Source organism: Poecilia reticulata, linkage group LG22, assembly GCF_000633615.1.
Source record: "Poecilia reticulata strain Guanapo linkage group LG22, Guppy_female_1.0+MT, whole genome shotgun sequence".
Lineage (NCBI taxonomy): Eukaryota > Metazoa > Chordata > Actinopteri > Cyprinodontiformes > Poeciliidae > Poecilia > Poecilia reticulata.
The window spans coordinates 6,047,686-6,067,464 of NC_024352.1; the positions used below are offsets into that span (position 1 = coordinate 6,047,686).

The following is a 19,779-nucleotide window of genomic DNA, read 5'->3' on the forward strand; positions in this document are numbered from 1 at the left end:
ATGTGGAGCGCAGGAGGTTGCCATGGCAACGGGTGTGCTTAAGTGACAAAGAGAGACGGAGTAAGGGTGTGAAGGCACCTAAGGTGCGAGTGGTTTAGAGTTGATCACCTGTTCACGTTATTTTACCTTTGTCTTGGTGCATTACAGCCGCCGTAGTTTCTGAACGTCCAATAAACGACAAACTTGGACCAATTACCTCGTTCTTTGCGAGAATACATCATTTACAACATCAAACACGGTAAATATGTTTCATTAAGTATTTAACAAACAAATGGCTTCTACCGCGATAATTATGTGAAATTAAATGTCTAATAAAAAAATAGCTTGGTGCTGTCGGGCTCAGAGTCTGAGAGGCTTTTCCTTTATCAAAAAAAAAAATTGCCTCTTATTTAGTGGAAACATTGATATTGATGAGACTTTCTCCAAAATAACCTTTTTCAACCTTTATAGCTCCACTGTTGAAAATGAGGCTCTAACATTCACAAATAACAGTGAAATAAAATCCAGTCCAACATCTGATTTGAGGTGATTCCTCTGGAACCTGTTGGAGGAAAAATATCCCAACTTCAGAAGATGAGCTTTAACCTAACAGAGCTCTGTGGTTCCTCCTATCAGTACGAGAGTCAGGGTGAGGARGCGCCATGTTAGGAAGAGAAGTGGAAGCTGCAGGATCTTCAGAMCAAACAGGTCATGATGCTAGGTTACTGATAATCCCTGTCTGGACACAGGATCAATAGAACCAGTTCAAAAGCTAAAATGAATGGTTATAAACCAGAAATGGAAAACTGGGATGACTCCATGCCATGATGTTTAGAATTTAGGTCTCATGGCATCTAATGGCGTCAACATTGCAGCCAGTGGGCTGAGAGAAATACAGCTTTATTTTGTAGCAATGTAAGAGCTACCAGCTTTTATCGCTTTGCAAAGCACAGAAACTCCAAAGCACACAAAGAAGCAATATATATATTGCTTCTTTGACAAAATTTACTATGACAAAAATGTTTTTTTGTCATAGTACCCCCAAGAATTTAAAACTACTTTCATCCCTGGGTGTGACCGTCTTTGGGGCTTTAAATAGTCATCAGAACTGTTCTTTCTCTAGTTTAAAACATTTAAAACTAGAGTTTTAATGCCAAAATCAGGCATTAAATTAGAATCTATTCAGAATTTTCTCTAATGTAACCCCACTTTGGATACATTTCCATTGTCGCGGGGAAAAAACACTTTTTAAAGCTGCCAAATAGATCATGGCTATCTTCTGATGGGATAATTCTGGATATTTTCTCTCCTAGGCAGAATTGGTAGAATTCAGTACATTAGTTTTTCAAGAAACACATTGACAGCCCAATTTATCGCAGTCTAAACCACCTGAAGAGGCCTAAAAGCCAGGACCGTACCAGAAATTCAACTTCTTGTAGGTCACAAGATCTATGATTTCTCTACAATTTACATTTATCCAAATATTAGATTGTATGCATTTGAGCTTGCATAACAATATTCTCGTTTTTGTAATTCAAAAAAGCTGCTGTCTGATACTTGAATCTTGGAGAGAAAAAAAAAAGAACAATTCAAGGACTTTATGAAAGTCCAAAATAACAGAACGCCTGCGATGACTGGATAGATATCCAACTGGAACTGTGTCAGATTTTGGACAAATATCAGTGTTTTTTTGTGTGAAATCAACACACATCAAGTATAATTTATATGTGCTGAGAAACAAGTTCAACTGACCAAAAAACAGAAAATTTGCCAAAAATATTTTTTCTATAAATGTCAGATTTTCATTCATTTTAAGCTCATCAAGTACAAGTCAAATTGACCTCCATTTTAGGTGGGTAAGATGGCTAACGTTTAGGAACAAAATAAAAGCAAAAACAAACTCCAAACAATTAAACTTTATTTTGTGTTGTTTTTTAAAAAGCACGTTTATTAATTCACCTGTCAGGAGAGAGCTTTCACAGAACACTAGCAAATCAAAGCAGTATGTACAATGTTCAACAACCTGGAGAGCAGGCAGTGAAATGCATCTGCCTTTTTCTCTAACAATGCCAAAAAAAACAAAGAAAAACAATAAAACCAAAGTTTTACCATGCTTGAGGTTTGTGCAAACTCTCTGCTCACAAACTGGGACCTTATCATACAGACACGTACACTCGCACAGACACGCATACAAACAAGGTAGCAGCTCCTTGCAGGTGGAATGGAGAGGAGTATGAGCACGTATTTACAGTCTGGACGACCGGAGGACAAGCTGTAGCTAGCTGCAGTGAAAGCTCGGAGGTTTTATAGTCTTTTACTTCACCAGTCCAATCTTCTTGGCTTCTGTTTCATAAATGAGTAACCTCCACATTTTTACTATGAAGACTTCTGCTTCTTCGTCGAGAACCTGAAACGAAACGAGACCAGGGGAAGATTCAAGCAAAGCTTGAAGAGTCACCCAAACGAAAGCGGTAATTCTGCCGAGACACATTTCTAGATTTCTGCAACATTCAGAAATCTTAAAGCGCTCACACAACAGGAGGGATTCGTTTTGAGTGAGACTTCTAAACTTCTTTTAAAAGGCTAAGTCCCACCACTTTGTTAGTATATAAATCGATATCGGCTGTCAAAATATATTTTGAAGAAGGGCTGGGCGATACGAACTTAAAATGTTATCACGATATTCTGTGGTACTCTTGCGGTAACAATAAAAGTGACAATATATGTATTTTTTTATGTGACTGTATGACTGCATAACACAGCGGTCAAAGCCAAACAAACACAGGTACTGCTTTTGAGAAACATTTGTAATATGTGACTTTTGTATGGCAGCGATCTCATAAAGGAGTGTGACTTGTTTCCCTAAACTACACACAGGAAATGGATTTAATAATTTTTAAATTCATTGATACAGCTTTATTAAACAAATTGTGGATAAAAATGGTTTTATCATTATTTAAATGTCACTGATAATAATTTACTGCAACAACAATAAATCACTATACACAATAAACGATGCAATAAATATCCACTTGTATTTTTGAACTGTGCTACTTTTATTCTCTTAAAAAAGCTAGCCGTTTCATTGCTCCTTCTTTAGCTTATAAACACATTTGCTCATGATAAATTTGAGAACAAAAAGTTCACTTTAAAATCCTGATTTAAATCAGTAATAAACTGTGGGTGAAACATTTTAAAGGGCAGCTGTTCTCAGCCAGGAACTAAAAAACAACTAAATATTCATGTCTAAAATGATAAAACCATCAACAATCTTACCACTTTTTATACTCGACTCTTCCTACTTTCCTTCCATGTCTATGTGATGAAGTACTTGAAGTGTGCTGGATCAATTTATCTCCCTTATGAATTGTGTACTGAAGTAGATAAATCTTACAAATATTTTTTAATTAATTGTATATTATTTTCTAAAAACCTTGTAGTACAGCCAGTTTCCATTTATTCTACTGCTGATCCATGTTTGGACCATCTGGCTCTTATGAAATGTAAGATTATGATCCCTGGAAAAACCACTATAGCTCTAAGTGACCTTCTGCTGGTATATTATATTTATTCGTAGTAATAAAAGCCAGTTTTCCAAATGGATAACTATGAGCAGACTGTAGAAAATGTGTCGCGGCAGATGGCTCCAATAACTAAAGCCACAGGCAAACTAAGTGAAATGTCCTCCATCAATCACTGAATTGGATATGGATTGTTTTTTCTGCTACATATATTTTTGTAAATAATTATTAATCTAATTTACTTAAAGCTTTAAAAGGTATAATACTGGGAAATTGAGACAATATTGAAACATTTCAACATACCATAGCCACATCGTCAAGGATCCCCTGGGGAGTGCTGTGTGCCATTATCTGGACGTAAAATGGAAAAACAAATGAAGTACAGACGCATTCCAAATATATATATAACAAACTTATCTTATAAAAAAAGCACACTGATAATGAAGTCCGGAAACATTTTAGTTGTTCACAGTTTTTCAGTGAATAAATACAAACCTTAGAACAGACAAAATCCACCAGGGTGGGCTCTTCCTCCCCAATGTATTCAATGATCTTCTTATTAATCCACGGTCTAATCCGGCGATCCATCAGAGTCTAGAAAACACACAACAACAATATCCCAAAACTTAATAAACGGTAATATTTATGTATATATTTAAAAAAAAAATACACTGTTATTTTTACCGAATCGACCATGGTCCAGTCCAGCGGGTAAGAGAAAAGCTCCGGCCTGGCGGTGGGAATCTTCTCGATAAGGCTCTTGATGTGCTTCCGCTTCTCCTCCGTGTTGATGCTGCCGCCCTTGGCGGCGGAAATTTCTGCCCCGTCGAGTCCCAGACTCTTGTCATCGTCACCGTAGTCCAGGGGAACCAGCTTCCTTTTGCGGGGCTGCTCGTCCGCTTCCTCGTCGTCAAACTTGTTGAAGACGCTGTCCACCGCCGCCAGCTTCTTTCTCTTCACGGCGTGGAGCTGACTGGGGCTGTTGGTCGCACCTGCAGGAGGAAAACGAGGATTTACTCTGACTGAACGCTGCAGGAACAGGCACCTTGTGCTTACGGCAGAGTTTAGCAGGTCAAGTTTAAGACTTTTTAATGCCACATAGAATTCAATTTAAGACCAAACAAAACTATAACTTTTGGTCTGCATGTATGTATTAACTCAATTCAATCTTTATGAATAGGGATAAAAATTGCAATCTAGAAATCGTATTAGTGACTGGAAGCATAATTTTTTTGCACAGAATGTTTCTGGCATTGTGGGTTGGAAAAAACAAACATTGTCCAGCCAACTGGTGGGAAATTTGCATTTACTCAAAACAGGCACAGAAAAGCTAGCTTCCTAGCAAAGGCTATAGCAGCTAGTTAGCAGTAGCCTCAATCATCTCAAGTCACAGAACGCAGTGAAGACGTCCGCATGTGGTTGAAACTTTTTCCATAAAAATCCCATAAGAAGAAGAAAACAACAACAACAAAAAAACACTGCACATAGAAAGTTAAATAGTCTTGCTGGGACAAAATTTACAACCTGTAATTTAAAAAAATATTTGAGACATTTTAAGACCTTTTTAAGATTATCATGACCAAAATATAAGACTTGTAGCACAACAGAAATGTAGAAAAGAAAGTCTCATATTTCATATAAAAGCTTTTTTGATCTGACTGACTTGAAGGTTAGCAAGTGGGTTAGCAACTGATATGAGCGAGTGAAGAAGACCAACGTTGGTAACTGGGAATAAACACACACCGATGATAGATGCAGAAAAGCGAACGAGCTAGCTAGCAAGGGTATATTAGAAGCTAGTTAGCGGTAGCCTCAACTGCCTCGAGTCACAAAACGGGATGAAGATGTCTGTGCACCACTCAAACTTTTGCCAGCAGGAAAAGTCCCATAAGAAAAAAACTACAAATCCAAAACCAGCAGTCCAGCCAGAACAACATTTAAGGCCTGTGAATTTTAAATCTAAATTGTGAATTTTAAATCTAAATTGAAGACATTTTAAGGTCTTCATTTCTAGACATATGAATTTAAGACTTTTCAAGGCTGCACGGACACTCTGTTATGGTCTGCCGTTTCACTCACCCAGTTTGAGGCTGAGGCCGATCTTGGGCCGATGTTCCTCTAGCGGCTGGAGGTCGGGGGTGTTCTCTCCTGGAATGATTATGCCGCAAGGGGAATCGTTCCCAGGAGTGTTCGGAGTCGCGTTCCCGCTAGCAGAAGAAACTGATGGGGCAATGGTGATCGGTCTCATCACGGGCTTGAGTTGGGGCTTGGCCTCTAGCGAATCTTCGCCGTCGCGGAAGTCGTCCTCGTGCCTTTCGTTGGCATTGGCGTCATTGTTGTTGTCGTCGTCGTCCGAATCCTGCCGGGGGGGTTGGGACTTTGGCTCCACGGGTCTCTCGGAGGCTCTCTTCTCCCGCTCTCGCTCCCGTTCGTGGTGGCGGTCTCGTTCGTGATGGCGGTCGCGTTCATGGTGGCGGTCGCGGTCGTGATGGCGGTCGCGGTCGCGAACCTGCTCCAGTTCGCGGTCGCGGTGAGTTTTCTCCTGGCTTATTTCCTCTTCGGGTTCCAGGTTCAGAGGAGGCTGTCGCCTGCGCTCGGCTTCCTCCTCCATCTGCAGAATCCCAAAGCAGAGACATTCAAAGTGAATTTTCTCCAGATCCAGTTTCCAGTCAAAATTAAGCTTCATGTCTTTTATGCCAAACAACGATTTAAGTCTCAAGACTCTGAGAAGCGAATCCAAGTCATGTCTAATCGGGACTGAAGAACATTTTCTTATCCCGTTTGTCATTTAATTCACATGTTGCTACATTGCTGATTGATTTTGAACTATCAACAAAGTCATGATACAAGGAGAATGAAGTCATGACATTAGCAGAAACACAATGTTACCGGGGAAAAAAAGTCATTAAATTACCAGAAAAGTCATTTTAATGCAAAAAAAAACAACAACAAAAATTAGACTCAGTTAATTACACAGCCTGCTACTGGTAATAATTTGATCCCTATATGTTAAAAGATCAATTATCTCCTCAGTTGTAAAACTGATACCAAAGTAACTTCACAAAAAGTTCAACATTCCTCATTTTAAACTTTTATTTTTCGTGTAGCAGTGCTACCTCATTCTCCTAATATTATAACTTCATTCTGGTAACATTATGATTTTATTACTTTGATTTATTATGTCATTTCGACTTAATTGTTGTATGACTTTTTCTTTTAATACAACAAGAAAAAGTTGTCTTGCAACACACAATCAGCACATCCTCCTGTGAGTTATTTACATGCAACACAAAGAGAGAGAAGTCGCATTCACTTGTTTTTAAGCCGCCTCTTTGTCTCTCAGCCTCCTCTCACATTGATGCAACATTGTTGTATGATTTTGTCTACTGTTCCACTGCCCTTTTCTTGGAATATTACGATTTTTTTCTCTCGTAATATTATGACTTGTAAAGGATTTTTTTTCCCGAGCCTGGCCCTTAAACTTTGTTGTACAATTAGCTAAATGAAAAGCATTACAAACACTACTTTAGTGATTATAATACAATGTTAATGTTTATGCAGCTTTTGAACAGATAACCTGTGACATGAATTAACACCCAGTAATAAGGGTTCAAACTTTTTCCAGTACAACATGCGTATTAGGAAGCAATGGTAAACTTGAGTTGTCTAAATGCAGCATTGTGTTTTCTTCTTCAGGAGTAATGATTTAGTTGGGGGGGGGGGTTATGTGACTTTAATATATTTATCATGATGAATCCCTACATCAGTTAAGATTTGCTATCAAGTGTAAAAAGTGAGCATGTTTCAAGGTAAATTACAAACCTGTGTGGCACAAAGTAGCAAATGAATGACGGAGGATCATCCATTTGGAAATGAGTGGGACACAAAGTGTTGTTACTTTGTAAAACGTAACTATTTTCATTAAATTTAGGAGAAAAATAGGTCAAACTTTATGTTAATGAATCGTTTTACCCTCTGCAGCTCTGCATCTGGATCAGGGTGACCCTCGGCAAGCAGCCTTTGTCTAATCTCTTCCAGCTCCTCCTTTTCCCTCTTTCGATCTCGCTCGTCCATTTCTATTTCCTTTTCGCGGTCACGCAGTCGCTTCTGCAAAGCGCTGCCTCTGAGGACGAGAAAAACAAAGAGATAATCGTCGCTTGTTGTTCTGTTTCCGACAGCAGAGCAGAACAACGGCATGTCAAAGCGCGAGTTGGGATGGTCGACCTGTAGTACTTCGGATCGTCCCGGTCATCGTCATAATCCTCGAGGAACTCTTTCAGTCTTTTAGCTTCTTTCATCTGATTTTTGAGAATGTTGTAAAACAAAAATAAAAGAATATGCAATGAAACCACACATAAGATGACCAAAAAAAAAAAAAAAACATTTATTTTTAGTGCGTGACGTGTACCATTTCACGCCGCCTCTCGTCCTCCCTCTCATTTTCTTTGTTGTATTCGCGAGCCTTCTTCCTCTCTCGGATCTCCCAGTTTTTGAGCCGCTTCACAAGGAAAAACAGAAACACACGATTAACATCAACACATCCTCCTGTGGGTAATCATTTACACGCAACACAAAAAGAGAGAAGTCGCATTCATACTTCTTGGTAAGCAGCCTCTTTGTCTCTCAGCCTCCTCTCAAGTCTCCGCCGCTCGTAGACGTCTTCCTCGTCTTCGTCACGGTCTCGTTTTTTATCTTCCCTGTTTCTCTCCCTGCGAAGGCGATTTCAGAATATTCACAGAATATCATCAATCCAGGGCATAACTATGAAGTCACAGATGTTTAGATCAGAAAAATTTGCAAAAAAAACATTGATTTGTTTTGTTTCTCTGAGACAGGCTACCCGTTACCGCGGCGCCCAGTATTAACCTCCTAACTGCTCAAACGAGCCACTCAGACAGATTTTCCTGTTTATGGCTCCTTGAAACACAGTTTCAATGAAACATTAACATGCACTTTTAATAAGCTTTAGTAATTTAATCTGAAGGCTTTGTTAGTGAATTTGAATTATTCCTTCTCCTGGGTGGAGCATCAGTAACTTTTAAGTGCAAATAAAAAAATTWAAAAAATGAAATAGCAATTAATATCGTGAAAATCTATAAGCAAATAATCAGTTAATGGGTTATAAAGTCTAGACCATGAAACAAATATTTATGTAAATTTATTTATATAAACCCCCCATTAATATTTGGTTAAATGTAACTTAGCAACTTTGTGCAGCGATCCACTAGCTTCAGCCATAATCCTGGGTGATTTCTTGACCTCTTGTCTTGACAGAGTTGTGTATAATGAAATAAATTTGTTGCTAAAATGAGCTGGAACTTTGAGCTACGGTTCACACATTTCCAGCAGGTCGATTTCACCGCCTGCTTTGTCCGTTAAAGCCCAATTCTGACGAGTGTTTGGGATCATCTCCCTGTAGGAACATCCAACTGTGTTCCAAGTTTCAACCATCGGACCCACGATTCACAAAAAGGTCGGCACCCAAATGGTTGAAACTTGACTCAACTTGGTGTTTCACACTGCTCCACCAGGAGCTACCAGATTGTGAATGGTTTGACGTTTAAATCCATTTCAGCCGTTCAATAATGTGGTTTTTACTCCCAACAATTCTCACACCATCAAAGCATCAATGCACGGACCTCGACCTGCTGCGTGCTTCGCTGACGTCTCGACTCCTCTCGCGCTCTTTCGTCCGCTCCCGCTCCCGGTCCCTCTCCCGCTCTCGTTCTCGTTCCCGCTCCTTGTCCCGTTCCCGCTCTCTCTCCCTCTCCTTCTCCTTCTCTCGGTCGCGCCGCTCCCTCTCGCGCTCGCGCTCCTTGTCCCTCTCCCTCCGCTCCTTCTCGAGCTCCTGTCGTTCCTTGTCTTTCTTCCCTTTTTCCTCTTCCAGTTTCTGCAGCAGCCCCACACAGGAGAAAGAAAAAAAAAAAGAGGAACATTTGTCAAAGGACATTAAAGATCAGAAACGTTATTGCACTGACACACACACACTAAAAAGAAACCACACACAATCCCCACATGATGCTGAAGACGGCAGTTCAAACTGCCTGCGTTGGGGATGTTGACGTCCTACCAGGACTGACAGCCTTGGACAAGATGGCCGCTCCGACTCGAGTCAGGAAGTCTTCCTGGCCTTGTAGCGGTCCAACGCTACAGCAGGTTTGACGGATTTAAATCTAGGGCTGCAACTAACGATTCTTCTAGTTATCGATCAATATATCGATTATTCTGATAATCAGATAACAAAAATTGGTGCCTTCTGCAGATTTTTTTTTTAAGTCTTTCTTTACACAATATTGGAAATACATTGAAGATGCACATAGTCCAATTCCTTCATCAAATAAGAAAATAAAACATTTTATTGCCTGAAATGCAACAACAGAAGCGTTCGCTCGATCATTTGTAGCAAACGACGCATCTACAGCAAAAATAATCCTGTTAACACCAACACATGAAGACCTTTCTAGCATCAATACAGTGAAGCTCTAATTAGGTTTTTGGAACTTGAGGAATTGTGGGTAGAACATATTTACAGACAAAAAAATGTGTTTTAAATGCAAAATACATATATTCTTACAAGCAATTAACCTTTCTAGTCCACTTAATATCAATAAACTACAGGGTTAATCTGTTGATTACTTTTTGAATTAACCAATTAATAATTGGATAGCAAAATGTCCTTAATAGGAGATTTTTTTTAATTTATTTATTTAGCATAATTTGCTAAAACTGACACAATGTACAGAAAGATTTTTTAAATTTATTTCTAAAATGTACATAGTTTTTGTACAGTTTTGACTCAGTTACTGCTCAGACTGCGTTGTTCTTTCAAAAAATTGTCGGTTTTTAATCAACTTTTCCAATTAACGATTAACTGATTACTAAATCAGTCGACGACTGTTTTAATGATCAATTCGTCGCGATTAATCGGTTTAATCATTTCAGCCCCGTTAACATCTCAGTTCAGGTTCAACTCCTGTGAAAACCATCAACTGAACTTTATTAACCCCAAGACTCCTGGGGAACCACGTTGAAATGTTGCCTCTGAGTATCAATGCAACATTTTTCCTCTGCCGATGCGATAAACTGCTTTGTGTTAGTCTATTACATAAAACCCCAATAAAAAGCAAATTCTGTGACGTCACAAAACGACATTAAAAAGCTCAAGCAGCATGAACGCTTTCGCCAGGCGGAGTACGTAACAGGGCAGTGAGCAGAGGATATCTGCGATTATGCTCTGATGTAATAAGAGGCTATTTCAATAACAACTCGGCTGTGGGCTAAAAACTTATTGGTCAAATTCATATCCGCCTACTCTTTTCCCCCCAAATCAATGTGCAGTCATACAAATAGACAAACTGCTAGTTGGAAAAAAAACCCCCTAAAAAATAAAACATGATTGACATTGGTTTTATTAGACAAGCAGCAAAAAGACAGAAGGACAAACACTAAGACTTAGGACAGTCTGCGTTGTGTTATTGAGGAAGGAGATTTGATCCTCAATGGGCTTTTTGCCTACAAAGCTTTTAGAGTCAGAGAAGCTGCCAAGTCAGCGTTGAACCCGTAGCATACTTAACATCGCTGCTACGTAATGGACCGCTCTGACGTTACCTAAGGGTGCCAAGTGGATTAATATAAGACACGGCTTTACATGGCAAACGGCCCAGTTTTAAATAAATTACATAATCAGTACCGATGTGTTTTTTTCTGTCATGATAATGTGAGATACAGGAAAGCATGTGTAAGAGATATCTGCCTCGCTGCAGTGTAGAGGACTGAGGCTTATTTTAGGACTACTATTTTCCCCTGATTATTTACATAATCAGTAGAGGTGCAGTTTTCTGGGATTTAAAAAAAAAAAAAAGCCTGACCTGCCGATTACAATTTTGGCCAATACTGATTTTTTTATTTGTCTGATAAGTTGGTAAATATGGAGACAAAGTTGCTAAGTTGGCAACAGCTGGGGTGACGATTGTTCTTTTAAGGTTTTATTGGCTCTAGTGGCCTTCATTTGATAGTTAATTGACAGGAAAGTTGGTAATGAGAGAAGGTGGAAGACATGCGGCAAAGGTCACCAGGCTGGGAATTGAACCTGTGACGGCTGCGTCGAGAACTAAGACCTCCATACATGGATTGTGCTTAACCCCTGCACCACCACAGCACACCCGGGGTGACAATTGTTAAACAAACACATGTAGACATGACCTGGTGGGCAGTGGTAGATTTTTTTTTTTTTTTACTTTGCAGAGGGAGATAAAATCAGTTTCACATGTCTGTATCATCCGATCGCCAAAAATTAAGGAACTTGGGTCCAATTTAGCGGTGCTCCCCTAATAATAATACTTACATTTTGCACAAATGATCAAAAGTCTTTGTACAAAACAAGACTTAAACTCTTGCTTCTCGCTAGAATCAGAGAAAGTGACATTTTGTTCTGGAGCTACAGTTTTGCAGCTTGCAGGAGATGACCTACACACACTGCGAGCTACATATGCAAGGTTTCTCCCAGAAAACTTGCTAAGCATTTGTCCAGCGGCCCGTCGTTGTGTTTGAGTAAAAAATTTTTTAAAGTTGACAGGAAATTTGAAAATACCACTTGATAATTATGTGTTATTGGAAGATTGGAAGATTAATACCTGATCATCAACTATAAAGTCTAAAAAAAATGCTAACATTTTAAAGAGACTTAAATAAATAAGCAATGCTAAGCCTGGCGGGGGGCACAAGAAAAGCATGGTGGCCCGCCAGGCTTATAATACACTGGGGGAAACCCTGATATGGGAGGAAAAGCAGGTCAATCATGAAGTCAGAATATTCAAAATAGCTGTGAAACAATTTGCTGTGACAGAAATGTCAAAATCGTCTCCTTTAAATTCATTGCTTGACACAAGAAAAAAGTAGGGAAGCCATCGTACCTGAAGGTCGACTTCCTGTGCCTCTAAGGTCTCACCAATCCAGTTTTAAAAATAGCAAGTCAGGCAGTTCCAGAGTTCAACTTTAGATTTTATAAAAGCTTATGATCATTTTCTTAAAGAATTGCTTGAAATTTGGATCTGACAGGTCATAAAAAGTAAATATGAACAGAGTATAAGAGAAAAGAAATGTGGTTACCACATGTCATCATCCATCAGTTAGGTGTGTATGTTATAGACCAACACAATGCTACTTAACACAAATGACCTTCATGATTGGATAATGTTAATGTATCAACTGATGCAAATGACACAAAAGATAAAAGCCAGGATGTCGGGACAGGACGGACATCCTGACCTGAACTCTATTTAAGGTCATATCAATGCGTCCAACTGGGTCCGCTTTTAAATACCAGCTTTAATGTGCTATTCTGCAGGCCGCTCTTTTGAAAATCAATGTGAGTGTCTGAAACTGGTTTGACCTCCCGATTGGATGCGATTTCTTTTTTTTTTAAGCTACCATAAGCTTAACAAAAAATAAATATATGTTATTTCTAGAGATGCACCGATCAGTCTTTGTGGCCGATTTGGAGATTTTGTAAAGCTCTGACCTGCTGATTCGCAAAAAAAATGCTACAATCAACATTTTAATAGTAAAAAATTTAAACTAATTCCCTAAAAAAACACCTCTGACTATTGTTTTATAACCCAAATTGAATTGTAATGCATGTCATTGTCTTTGAATCAGTCTATCAGGTTGAACTGAACAGACTGGATCTGCTTGTTTTGCAAAGTGCCTTTGAAATTACATTTATTGCGAATATATATGAACTGAAAGAAATGAGTTCATACTAGGTTTGTTATTGATTCAGCTCAATATTTTCAATTTCCAGCTGAAGAGTTAATGTGCACATTTTCTTATTCATTTGTATGAAGTTTGCAATTTAAGCTCAATTTCAGAGAAATTTTAATTCATTTTAGAGATGAACAAAACATTCTATTTAATTAGACTGACATCATTTTTATTACACAAATATAATTTAGTAACCTGCTACAGTTAAATGACCCACGCACCCACTACAGGATTGTGAAGCTATTGTAGTCTTCAGTTCACTTTAAAAAAGCATCTCTCGATTTTATTGTTGACTAAYGGAAAGTATTTTTTTAAATATACATATTTTCCCCTTTTTAACTTTGATAGCAACCCGACGCATAGTGACAAAAAAAAGAGTAAATGAGAGAAAAAGAAATGCAACATACCTTCTATGTCTCCAGACCACAGAGTGCTGTGGAGAGGCGCTCCCTGCTTAACGATGCCGTTAGCTGCAGTTTAAAAGGCTGCAGTGGTTAGACTCTGTGTGTACGCAAACACAGATTTACGGATGTCGGGACGTGCAGAGATTCACTGAGCTGCTCGCTAGTTTTAAGCGCAACACGGTGCGACACGTTATACGATTAAATAAAACTACTTCTCCAGCTTAAATAGAGCAATTTACCCCAAAGTTAGGAAAGAAATGAGAGCTTACCCGCGTCCTAGCCACGCAACCTTGTCCAAAGCTGACACGGTGAGATTTATCTTTCTCTAGTCACCAAATAAACTCTACCATATTGGTGGGGTTTAATCAATAGATAAGGTTCATTTGGAATTTAAACACGGCATTCATAAGCTAGCATAAGCCTAACAGATTGATAATCGAGTGTGAATCCACTTCCTGTGGAGGGATTTCGAAGTACAAGCATAAGTTCCCTTCTTATGTACACAGCAACAGAGGCAGGTCGGTGCRTTACCTTGTGTGTGTCTCTGAATTTGCTGATCTCTCTGGATATGAGGTCTCTCTTGTCATCCTCCAACTCCATGGCGTTGATGTCCTTAGAAAGAGGAAAAGATGGATTTTGAAACAGAACCAGGTATGGAAGATTTCATGACCAAAACAAAGAGTTCATGATCGGTCTACCTCCTCTTTCTTCTCCTTGCGCTTTTTGTTGCGAGGCTGACCATCGGAGTCTTGCGAAGGAGCGTTGAGCTCGCTCGAGTACTCTCGGATGAGGACGTCGATCGCCCCCTTCACAACTTGGTCCCGACGCACGGTTTCTTCATCGAGAACCTCCTCCTCGTCCTGCGTGTCGTTTTTTGACCCCTCTGTGGTTCCCTGAGTGTCAAAGCCGGAGAAAAACTTTTTCAAAAAACTTTCGAAAAGGATCAAATTCGAGTAAGCGTTCGCTTCACCGTCTGTTACCCCGTTGGCGCTCCTCTTCTTTGCCTTCCACTCGTCCAGCTGAGCCTTGGTTTTAGCGTCCACCTTGACCAGCAGCTTCTTGTCGCCTAAGAGCAGCTCATGCAGAAGCCTGAGAGCTCGGAGCGTGGATTCAGGCTCCTTATATTCACAGAATCCAAAAGCTTCCACACGTCAAGGGGCAGAAAGGATTCATTATGTCCAAATTAAGAAAAAAAAAAGTCAATTGTTATTTTTGGATTGCATAAAACAATAAAAATTTGTTTTTCTTATTTTAAAAGCTTCAAAGAAAAGAGAGAATATAACAACAATGACAGTATGAACACGAATATTAGCAAACTATTTTAATAGTAATAGGTCTCAGGACTGGGCAGCATAATATATATTAAGAAGAAATGAAAAGTAAGGTTATTTTTATATTACCTTGAAGTTTCCCAGAGGCACCTTGGACCCTTTTCCAGCTCAGAACGATGCCGCATTTCTGTTTTGATGGAGAACAAAAAATAATGTGTTTTAATTCATTGATAATTATTTATCAGCAACTTTTCCACCGGATGAACAATCCCAGCCAGCAGCCATCATGGACATCAATGTCATAACATCTTGGACTTTGAGAATGTATTTGAGTTAAAAGGTACAAATTTATCCTTGCCTGGAACAATGTTAAAGAAAACGGATGTCAATTTAATTCTGACAGATCAGCGGCGTATGGAGAACTCACTGCTAGAAGCTGCCTGACCAACATGTCAGACGCTTTCTCAGAGATGTTGCCCACAAACACGGTGGTGGTGGGGCCCACACCCTCATCTGCGTCCTTGGCTCGGATGAGGACTGGGTCCTTCTTCGTGGTTACCGGCTTCTGTGCAATGGTGACAGTGGTCGGGACCAGCACCTGCATAGCCAGCGCACATTTAGGTCATAAATATAAAATAATATTAACATAAAAAGTATATATATGGTTAGTGGGGTCTTCTTTTTGTTTTTTGTTTTACTCACTGTGGGTGCAGGTGCCATTACACCCATGTGAACTGGGATCATGGGAGTCCCTGAAAACGAGGATGAAAATGAAATTAAGCCTAGCTGCTAATTCACACAGGGTTCCCCACAGTGTATAACAAGCCTAGCAGGCCACCAGGCTTTACTTGGGCCCCCCAGGCTAAGTATTGCTCATTTGTTTTAGTTTTTTTATATATGTTTGAATTTTTTTAAGACTTTATAGTTGGAATTCACGTATTAATCTTCCTATAACACTTAATTATCAAGTGAAATTTTCAAATTTTCTGTCAACTTTAAACATTTTTTAACTCAAAAACACGGCAGGCCGCTGAATGAATGACTGGCCCAGCGCCCATCCACCGGGCTTAGCTAGTTTTCTGGGGGAAATCTTGTCACATCAAAATAAGACACTACATTTTACAGTCTGGATGTTCATCGAAGTCTAAGTTGATCAAAATCAAATTGTTGTGAGATGCTGAAGATATGATATCAAATTCATACAATACTTGGCTAAAATAGTCTTGACTTTTGCAAGAGGCCTTTAATTTTTTTTTTTCACATTACAACCACAATCTTCAGTGTTCTTAATACTGGCCAAAAAGTCAAAGTTCATTAATGCTTCAGCAATATTCTGAATTACTATTAATGTGCCTTTAATTACTTATGAACTAATGTGAAACCACTTTACCGTGTTTACATTCTGATAACATTTGCTTCTGTGTTTCTATCCATTACCCATGAATATGTCTTGTTAATGTAAATAACACATTTGTCTGGTTCTCAACTTAGTACCTGGAGGAACCGGAGGAGCAAAGCCCGCATACTGAGGAGGTGGGATGCCAGGGGGCAGCTGTGGGATGCCAATCGGAGGGCGGTTGATTGGAGGAGAGTAAGACATCCTGAAAAAACCTGGAGCCAAGAAGCAAAATGCTTTATTAGTGACAAAGAGGACACTGTTTACTGTTTCCCAAGTAGGTCGAACGAGTAGCTACATTAGCAGCCGTAATAATAGAGTAAAAACAATACAACCGAGTGCTGTAGTAGCAACAAATTTGGCAGGTTGTGAACGCGCTCATGTGAAATACTCCGCTACGTAAACTAGCTAAATTAGCTAAAAGCAGCTAACTCTGTAGCCCCCTGCTAGTTCAGTTAGCAGCTGCGGCGCTCATGAACTGATTTACTCACCAGCAAAGGAAAGAAAGCGGCCTCCAGTTTTATGGCTTAAACGCACACAAAAAGCTCCCGAAACCACTACAGACAGAGGGACACACAGCTAAAGGCTAATGTTATATTAGAGACCGGTGAGCTAAAGGAAACCCCTATGGTTGAGGGAAAACTGGGAAAGGAATCATGGGATAGCTGCACGTCAAAGGTTTTTTTGCCCTCCGCACTGTCTTTCAGGTTGTCTGTAAGCCTGTAAGGAAAATATGTAAAGGCTAAATTTGTTCGCCACAAACCTAAAGACAAAACATATACAGTTCTCAAGTCTTATTTAAAATATAAAATACACGTTTATTAATCTTTTTAATGAAATAATACAATGTAATGCATATAACAATGTTATTTCTAAAACTTGCTTATAATTTTAAGCATAATGCATTGAACTTAAGCAAAAAAAAAAAAAAAAAGACTGTTAAATAGTAATTTCAAACTTTTTTTCTTAAATTGTGGAATTGTTCACAATTTATTCCTCAACAGTTAATAGACTGCAACCGCATTCTAGCAAGCTAGTATACAGTTAGCATCCTAGCTTGCTAGCTGTGGGTGGAGTGCTCATTCAGTTTGGGGTCCGGGCTGAAAAATGTTGAATACCATTGCTGTAGTATCTAAATACTGTATTTTACCGTAAACTCCAATAGATTGTGGCATAATTTTCTCGTACTACTTGTATTCTTCTTTGTTTTAGTTTTTTTTCCACATTCTAAAAACTGGCCAGTGGCAAGAGAGTCTGGGATAATATGTTTTGCTCTGGAGAAGAGACTGTACAAAAGAGAATGAGTCTTAGTGTAACTTTGAAACCACGTTAGATTAATAAAAGTAATGGTTGGTGCTCGTTTTGTTTTCCACAACCTCAGTCAAATTTATCTTTCTAGTGAGAGAAGAAAAGTGCAATAGTTACTGGATATTATAAACACTTTAACTATATGACAAATAAGAGGCATTTTAAAGCCGTAACTTTTCAAAATCTTGACTTATCATATTACTTCCTTCCTGTATCCGTTTGTGATTACTCCCATTTCCAAGGCCAGAATCTAATCCAACATTTATGTTGAGGTTTTGCATGCTTACCAGGGGTTACCATGCAAGGATAGCTGAGCTATCACATATCCAAAAGTTTATTGATTGTTTGATTTATTGATCTATTGATTCATGCTTGTTTATCTTTGATTTTACAATTCTGCATCTTAGCGTAATAGAACTCTTGTTATGTCTTTTACAGAATGTTCAAAGGTCCAGAAATTAATCTACATCAGCAATACACACTCAGTTAAGATGGAAGAAAAGTCCCATGTTTGCGACCGCAAACTGAACAAACATTTTCATATCTGTAACTGTATTAAACGAGTAACAAAATACTAGGCGTCTTCAGTTCTGAACCTAGGTTGGAAGTGTCTCGGTCAAAAGTTGTAGTTGCAGTCAAGGTCATTATTGCGGCCAACATTTTAAGTTTTATCCTGACACAACCGACTGGGGGCAAAAAAATACCATCGTGGGTTAGAAAAAAATACCCATTTTCTGACACGTGGGGGCGCCAAATATCTTACCTGTTTTTTAGTGTATGATTAAAATGGGTTTTCTCGCTGTCGCCTGTCTCATGTTGGTAACAGACGGCATGTGGGGCAGGGAACGAACACTTTGTGCGGTTCTTCACTGCCACGCGGTTCTGTTTAAGTTCTGCAAGCTGCAAACTGCCAAAGAACAGATCAGCATGCTGAGTCATTCAAGTGCAATGTCAGGTTCAAGTTCAAGTGGGTCTTCACAAATCAGGGCTTGAGATGTCATTGGCTGTAGAAAAAAAAAAAAGGAAACAGAATAACTTTACAGATACTAAGATTTGAATAATAATAGATTTTGTTGTTGTTTGAATAATTTCCATAAAATCTTGTGCTCATTATGTGCTTTTCCAGATCTTATATTTCCAGATTTTATTGTTGCACATGTACCGGGTTTTTCTTTTGGTGCCCCTGTGAAATTCCTGCTTAAGTGTCAACCAAACATTGCAACTGTAAGAACATCTTGATTAACCCTCAGATTTCAAAGATCTTTAAAAATTTTTTTTACTTCTTAGACTGAAGATTTAAAAGGAGCAACTAAAAAAAATCATGCACAATACCGTTATCGCATTGCTTTGACCCGAATGGTTCTAAATTTGGGTCCCAGGTTTATTTATTATGATCTTGTGCCCCATGGTGTCTTGCAAAACCGTCAAGGTTTTACTTTTTATTATTTAAAATTTGTAAAAAGAAATAAATAAAAACTATATTTAAAAAAAAATCAGAAAAATTATTTATGATTGTTTGCTCATTTTTGAATGGATTGCATTCTAAACCCATCTATATTCAAAATGCATCATAAAGACTGAACATTAATGACCCTTGCATATAAATGTCAATTCCAACTCTAAATGCATCAAAAACAAGCTGACTTTATTGTTTTTGTAAGTGTTTCCTCCTCTTCGTACTCTCAGTACAGCTTTCTATGTGCAACCTCAAAACACTAGGGTTTGAATTTAAAACGTCATTAAAATAAATACAATTAAACACATTTTAAATTCAAATCTTGTTCCCCATAATGATTTTATATAGCCTATCGCACTGTACTGCATTGCAAAAATGTGAAAAATGCAGAGCTCAAATCACATTTTACAGATTGACAATGCAGCTGGTTAGGCTTGTTTTAGTCTGCCAAGTTTCATTCATACCTGCTAAATTTATATGTCGTGTTAGAAATAATTAAAAAAGGCTTCTTTTTAACTTTTTAAATTAATCTAACATAAAAAAACGCATTTAAATTTATTTTGTATTTTTACAGTGCATAAATTGGTCTTGTAACTCAGGGTGTGACCCGGATGACAGAAATATGCAGATACTACTAACATATCATAATATTTTGGATGCGAATTTTCGGCCACGTGCACAC

General features: G+C 38.7%; 1 protein-coding gene across 3 annotated transcripts; it reads right to left on the bottom strand.

Annotated features, from left to right (window-relative positions):
- Positions 1-1,880: 1,880 nt before the first annotated feature.
- Positions 1,881-18,685, bottom strand: rbm25a (RNA binding motif protein 25a). 3 transcript variants are annotated; one of them, XM_017302517.1, is made up of 18 exons: positions 18,405-18,685; positions 16,432-16,548; positions 15,640-15,689; positions 15,365-15,544; positions 15,067-15,124; positions 14,647-14,807; positions 14,365-14,559; positions 14,198-14,278; positions 9,140-9,390; positions 8,098-8,209; positions 7,909-7,998; positions 7,725-7,798; positions 7,473-7,623; positions 5,580-6,111; positions 4,185-4,492; positions 3,996-4,094; positions 3,804-3,851; positions 1,881-2,386 (listed from the first exon to the last, which is right to left on the bottom strand). In XM_017302517.1, exons 2-18 carry the CDS (start codon positions 16,535-16,537, stop codon positions 2,294-2,296), a joined length of 2,589 nt encoding a protein of 862 aa, XP_017158006.1. In that variant the 5' UTR covers positions 16,538-16,548; positions 18,405-18,685; the 3' UTR covers positions 1,881-2,293. The 3 variants fall into 3 exon arrangements, with proteins under 3 accessions (XP_017158006.1, XP_008397116.1, XP_017158005.1); XM_008398894.2 differs by lacking the exon at positions 18,405-18,685 and adding an exon at positions 16,825-17,015 and having other exon boundaries at positions 15,365-15,535; XM_017302516.1 differs by lacking the exon at positions 18,405-18,685 and adding an exon at positions 16,825-17,015.
- Positions 18,686-19,779: the final 1,094 nt, after the last annotated feature.

Excerpts from the sequence above, each read along its gene's own strand:
- rbm25a (XM_017302517.1), bottom strand. The coding sequence starts at position 16,537 with ATGTCTTACTCTCCTCCAATCAACCGCCCTCCGATTGGCATCCCACAG. Across the intron at positions 7,999-8,097 it reads AAGAGGCTGCTTACCAAGAA|CGGCTCAAAAACTGGGAGAT; the intron begins GTATGAATGCGA and ends TTCCTTGTGAAG. Across the intron at positions 3,852-3,995 it reads TGGATTTTGTCTGTTCTAAG|ATAATGGCACACAGCACTCC; the intron begins GTTTGTATTTAT and ends TTTTACGTCCAG.